The following is a 6436-nucleotide window of genomic DNA, read 5'->3' as shown; positions in this document are numbered from 1 at the left end:
AAACAGATTTCCTTTTGATAAGTTCAAACAAATGTTTATTCAAGAGCTTTTGCGATAAACAAACTGAAGGCACTTGCACAGTTCTAGCAGGAATCAAGGTAAGACCCAAGTGCAGACTGTGTGAAGTAACAATGTTTATTGTAACAACAGGGGCAGGCAAACGACAGGTCAAGGCAGACAGGGGTCGATAATCCAGAGTAGAGTCCAAGGTACAGGACGACAAGCAAGCTCAGTGTTAGGCCAGGCAGAGGTCGGTAATCCAGAGGTGGAGCAAAGGTACAGGACGGCAGGCAGGCTCAGGCAGAGTGGTCAGGCGGGCGGGTACAGGGTCAGGAGAGGCAAGGATAAAAAAAACAGGAGGCAGAGAAAACGAGAGACTGGGGAAAACGATGGTAGGCTTGAACAAACAAAACAAACTGGCCCAGACAGACAGAAAACAGGTATAAATACCCAGAGGATAAGTGGGGAAGATGGGCGACACCTGGAGGGGGTGGAGCCAAGCACAAGGATGGGTGAAACAGAATTTAAGTATGCTCTCTCTAATTCTCTCTTTCTCTCTTTCTCTCTCTCGGAGGACCTGAGCCCTAGGACCATGCCTCAGGACTACCTGGCATGATGACTCCTTGCTGTCCCCAGTCCACCTGGCCGTGCTGCTGCTCCAGTTTCAACTGCTCTGCCTGCAGCTATGGAACCCTGACCTGTTCACCGGACGTGCTACCTGTCCCAGACCTGCTGTTTTCAACTCTCTGGAGACCGCAGGAGCGGTAGAGATACTCTTAATGATCGGCTATGAAAAGCCAACTGACATTTACTCCTGAGGTGCTGACTTGCTGCACCCTCGACAACTACTGTGATTATTATTATTTGACCATGCTGGTAATTTATGAACATTTGAACATCTTGGCCATGTTCTGTTATAATCTCCACCCGGCACAGCCAGAAGAGGACTGGCCACCCCTCATAGCCTGGTTCCTCTCTAGGTTTCTTCCTAGGTTTTGGCCTTTCTAGGGAGTTTTTCCTAGCCACCGTGCTTCTACACCTGCATTGCTTGCTGTTTGGGGTTTTAGGCTGGGTTTCTGTACAGCACTTTGAGATATCAGCTGATGTAAGAAGGGCTATATAAATACATTTGATTTGATTTGTCTGATTGTTTTGCTTCTCTGTGTTTGTTGGCGCTTGTCTGTTTGATTCACTATGCTCAATAGGCATTTGTTGGAGTAAAAAATCTGCCCAACAGACCATGATTTAGTGGGCCCCATTTCCACAACAACATGTTTTTATGGAAAAACAGCAACTTGTTGGGTAGTGTTTCTGACTTACTGAGTTTGGCTTTAAAACATGCTAAATAATACAGTCAAGCCATGCTAAAACAGATCGACAGGATTGATTATGAGTGGTTGTAATTGCAGTCCAAAATCAAATGTCCAATGCCAATCAACCAAGCAGGCCTAAGACAATGATAATTACCCTCATCACTATTATGTCTGCTGTCTGACGCCGTTAGTAAAGGTGAATCTGTGGATAAATCAATCACAACTCAAAGCCGAGGAGAACAGTCGAGCTGTCGACACATCTCTGAGGAGAACAAACAAATTGTCATGAGAGTAGGGGACGGGCCAACCAGAGCAGGCAGAGCCAAAGACCGCTATAGGGCTGAGGCCCCACTACTGCTCTAAACCCATTTTAGCCTGAACACATTGACAAGAAATCTGCCTCATATGTTGGGTTAGTTGATAAGAAGGTTACAATAGAGGCAGAGCTATCTCTTCAATTACATAATGTATGAAAAGTACTCCAATCCTGTCTGTGTCCCAAAAATGCTGACTGCTCCTGACACAAATACACGTTTTGCTGGCTTTTCAAAAGGAGACTTATTTACTGTATTGCAGGGTCATTTTTCCATCTTGCTGATGGTTTGAGGACGGCATCTAAATCCTTACACATTCACAGCACCACTGTCTGTCTTTCTTTCCTCTTTTCCTTTTATTCCATCTCTCTTCCATTTCTTTCATCTCTTTATTGGACTTTTACTTTAAACTGTTGTTTACAGTGCAGACAAAAACAAACTGCAATATAATGTAATTTAAGTTGAATTGGCTTGTTTTATTATTTTATTTTATTTTATTTCACCTTTATTTAACCAGGTAGGCCTGTTGAGAACAAGTTCTCATTTACAACTGCGACCTGGGGCCTGTTGCACAAAAGTAGAATTAAGACATCCGGGATAAATGACTCAGCTGAGCTCAATGAAGCCAAAACATGTGCGTCCAGGCTTAATTGGTTGCACAAAGACCAAGCCAGGATGAGCAGACACGGATTCATTAAGCCAGGTGAAACCAATCCTGGATAGGTGCGCGCTCACGGCTCACTCAAATAGACCCCGCCATAGATCACAGATTAACTGATTTACCATGGCAACTAGAGCCGCGTACTTTTCCCCGTCGGAAGCACAAATCCTCATGGAGGCATACGAGGAGGTAAAAGATATAATTAAGAAGAAAGGCAACACCGCCACAGTGATAAAGCAAAGAGAAAAAGCGTGGCAAAGTATTGCAGACCGCCTGAATGCGTAAGTAGTGCACAATTACACACTCACCGCTCCGCTGAAACATCACAATTACAATTCAAATATTTAATTCACATCTCCAAAAATGCAGTTGTACTGTAATTATGAAACGGTTAAATTTTTAATTGAAATGCACTGCAGATATGAGTGAAATTGTGTAAAGTAACTCCATCACACTGTATAAAGCTATGATAAATTTTTTGATATTTTTACTGAAAACAAGACAAAAATACCAAGTAATTTTTTGCAGTGTGACTCCATTAAATGTGTGTGTGTGTGTGTGTGTGTGTGTGTGTAGATTAAACATGAACGGGCCAAAACGGACATGGCAGCAGGTCAAAATCAAATACAAGAACATTCTGCAGAATGGTATGGTCCCTGACTAATATTTAACAAAGCACAAGCATATATTGTACCCAGAAGGTGCCTGCTCACACATTGTCTGTACTGTTTTAGCAGTGAAAAAGAATACCCACAGACAAGGCACGGGTGGTGGGTCACCAAAGGCTGACCTTACCCCAGCAGAGGACATGGCCTTGGAGCTAAATAAAGGCAGGCCCGTCTTAGAGGGGATCCCTGGGGGGAAAGAGACGAGCATAGGTTCCTCCCAAGATGCCACCCGCTTCATTCAAGGTATGTCCTTCCATCTCTACATGGGATACAACCACATTCATATTGAATCAATTTGGACTGTCTGACTTTGGTTTACCTATTGCCTTGCAGTGTCTGGCAGCACTGTGTTCCTGTTAGAGCCACCAGCACAAGCACCAGACGATGCTGATCCAGTGAGTACTCCATCAAAGGCATACTGTAGGCCTGGCATGTCTTGTCTACTAGCTTCAATATGAATCCGATTAAATGTGATAGGGTGAAGGCCCCAGTGCAGCAGCAACAGCACATGATGGAGACGATGATGAGGAGGAGACCATCTCTCTGGATTCCAGAAGGCATGAGGTATCATGTTAAGACTGTGAAAGTACTATTTACTCTACAATGGTGAGGAGTCCTCATCAAAATCAAAAAATCTAATTTCTTTTACAGGACCCAGATGCTATACAGTGGGAAAACCAGCCTGGCAACATAGTGCGTATTAATAAAAGGACACCACATCCTGCCAAATTCCAGCTGCGCTAATTGTATTGTGTTCACAGAGCTCACAAGCTATCAGAAAGTTGTATGGCAACCACCTCCGGCGCCAAATAGAACTGGCAGACATAGACATTCAGTACAAGAAGAAAAAGATGGAAAATCTTGCACTGGAGTCCGAAATAAAAAAGAGGACAATTAGGAAACTGGACCTTGAAATAAAAAAACTTGAGAGGGAGGTGAGATATGCCTTCAATGTACACTGTATGCTAACTGTAACACAAATGTATTAATCATTATTTTTCTTTCCTCCCCCAGCTCCAAGAAGATGACACAGCTCAAAATAAAAATTAGGTATATTCTCGTAAAGTCAAGTGAGCCATGACATATGAGCTCTTATTGTGAGCACACAGGACGGTGGCATCTTTCTAAGGTTTTTTTTTATTTTCCCAGCAATCAGTACAACCAAGTCATCGTTATAAGGCATCGCCCTCTTTTGCCCACCCCCCCAGCACCAGGTGTGGCCACTAGCCTATATGAAGGCCCAAAATTGTGTGTTCCTTTCTGCTCTGACAATGGCATGCCCATTCGTGCGAGATGTGGTGGATGAAGAAGCACTTGTGCTGAGGAGAGCCTTCAGGCGAGAAAGGGTCTTCAGGGACCGGTTGGACCCACTGGCCTTCCCTGATGACCATCTATATGAAAGATACAGGTTTTCTGCAGATGGCATCAGGTATCTATGCAGACTACTGGGTCCCAGGATTAAGCACCGCACTGCACGGAGCCATGCACTGAGTGTGGAGCAAATGGTTTGTGTGGCCTTGCGCTTTTTTGCTAGTGGAGCCTTCCTGTACTCAGTGGGGGATGCAGAACAGCTGAACAAGGCCACAATTTGCCGCACAATAAGGAGTGTGTGTCTGGCTATCAAAGCATTAGCAGATGTCTTTATCTCCTTCCCTGGCCACAGAAGACTCTGTGACATCAAAGAGGAGTTCTATAGGATTGCAGGTAAGAGGATCTACAAATTACAGGACAACTGTTAACACATAGTAGGATACTCATTACTTTGTGTGACAGGTTTCCCCAATGTCATTGGTGCAGTGGACTGCACACACATAAGGATAAAAGCCCCCTCAGGTGCCCATGAGGCCGATTTTGTGAATAGGAAATCCTTTCACAGCATTAATGTTCAGGTGAACATAACTTTTTGATATTGTCCATTGACGAACACTCTGCATTGCCAGTGATGTGCATTGATTGGTGTAATATTCCTCATCTTATGATTTCAGATGGTCTGCAATGCTGACTGTGTGATCAGCAATGTTGTGGCAAAATGGCCTGGCTCAGTCCATGACTCCAGAATCTTTCGGGCCTCTGAAATCTATCAGTGCCTATCACAAGGTAAGCCACACAACCCCTATTTATAACCATCATGGCTGTGTCAAGAATATCACTGTGTTTATGAGGTAGTAATGATGAGATTTTGTGTTGACAGGTGAATTCTCTGGTGTGTTGCTGGGAGACAGGGGGTATGGCTGCCAGCCTTTTCTCCTGACACCTTTCACAGACCCCCAGGAAGCACAGCAGGCCTACAACCATGCCCATGCCAGGACCAGGGCCAGAGTTGAAATGACCTTTGGCCTCCTGAAGGCACGCTTTCACTGCCTTCACAAATTAAGGGTCAGCCCTGTTAGGGCATGTGATATTACTGTGGCTTGTGCTGTCCTCCACAATGTGGCCTGCCTGAGGAAGGAGAGGGCCCCCAGAGTGCCACCAGCCATGGACTGGGACAATCCGGCAATCTTCCCTGATGACGACAGTGGTCGGCTGCTGAGGGACCAATATGTGTTGAATTATTTTAGTTAGTATGTGTGCTTTCAATTTTGGTTAAATATGTCCTGCGGTGGCAGAGGAATTTGGGTTTTTTTGGGTTCGTTTTTTGACGAATTTGGCCTCTTATGATGTTTGTGCGGTATACTGTGTGTAATACAAGGCTGCAGGGAGGCTACTGCATCCATTCATTTGTCTGTTCAGTTGATGTGTATGGATTTGTCCTGCATTTATTTTAGTGTGCAGACATGCAGGGTGTGTTATATACAGACCTTTGAATGTGTATGTATCATTTTGTATAATATGCTTGGATTCTGTGCTTTCCATCTTGTAGAGTCACTGTGACTTCAGTTTCGAAAGGAGCTGATGGTTTACCTGCTTTGTTTTGTCCTTATTCAATAAAGGAACATAATGTTACACATTGTGTTTTTATATTCATATGGAATGTGTATTTGTTTATATGACAGAGTACTAGGGCCACACTGAAGAAAAAGGATAAAGTCATAAATTTATGAGGCTGGTTCTTTCTGCAGAAAAGCTACATATTGTTTTTACAGTTTTGATACTTATGACAATGTGATACTTAATATTCTGGCACATCAGCATGTCTTTGTTTATGAAACCATACTGAAGTACAATTTCACGAAATGCCCCACATCTGTCATTTTAACAACTGTCCTCCTTTAAAACAACTGGTTACAATATTATGACTTGTGTTTTTTTCCCCTCTGTGGCCCTAATATTCTATCATTTTATATATAGCCTTATAGTCTATGGGAAACTGTAAATTATCTAATGATAGCAACATCATCTAAAAATCATTTTTTATCCAAAATCATTGAAATTAATGATCACAAACGTTTAAATAATAACAGTGGGTCTAGTTATATGTGATAACAATGTATAGTGAGCAGTGAAATAACTATTGGTTTCCATTTGTGGTGACTGCTGACT

The 6436-nt window shown here is 43.3% G+C and overlaps 1 protein-coding gene and 1 long non-coding RNA gene across 2 annotated transcripts; both read left to right on the top strand.

The window, feature by feature from the left end:
* Positions 1-2123: 2123 nt before the first annotated feature.
* Positions 2124-3415, top strand: LOC139553444 (uncharacterized). Its single transcript, XR_011670654.1, has 3 exons — positions 2124-2935; positions 3023-3199; positions 3290-3415. It is a non-coding gene; the product is annotated as an uncharacterized lncRNA (long non-coding RNA).
* An 18-nt stretch (positions 3416-3433) lies between these two features.
* LOC139553443 (putative nuclease HARBI1) lies at positions 3434-5899 on the top strand. Its single transcript, XM_071365762.1, has 6 exons — positions 3434-3520; positions 3608-4006; positions 4106-4660; positions 4730-4845; positions 4942-5053; positions 5148-5899. Exons 3-6 carry the CDS (start codon positions 4189-4191, stop codon positions 5516-5518), a joined length of 1071 nt encoding a protein of 356 aa, XP_071221863.1. The 5' UTR covers positions 3434-3520; positions 3608-4006; positions 4106-4188; the 3' UTR covers positions 5519-5899.
* Positions 5900-6436: the final 537 nt, after the last annotated feature.

Source organism: Salvelinus alpinus, chromosome 25, assembly GCF_045679555.1.
Source record: "Salvelinus alpinus chromosome 25, SLU_Salpinus.1, whole genome shotgun sequence".
NCBI classification, from domain to species: Eukaryota; Metazoa; Chordata; class Actinopteri; order Salmoniformes; family Salmonidae; genus Salvelinus; species Salvelinus alpinus.
This window is presented reverse-complemented; position numbering and strand designations above follow the sequence as displayed.

What these genes read in the sequence shown, in the direction of transcription:
- LOC139553443 (XM_071365762.1), top strand. Translation starts at nt 4,189, where the DNA reads ATGAAGGCCCAAAATTGTGTGTTCCTTTCTGCTCTGACAATGGCATGC. An exon ending in TTCACAGCATTAATGTTCAG is followed by an intron (nt 4,846 to 4,941) that starts GTGAACATAACT and finishes TTATGATTTCAG; the next exon opens with ATGGTCTGCAATGCTGACTG. An exon ending in CTATCAGTGCCTATCACAAG is followed by an intron (nt 5,054 to 5,147) that starts GTAAGCCACACA and finishes TTGTGTTGACAG; the next exon opens with GTGAATTCTCTGGTGTGTTG.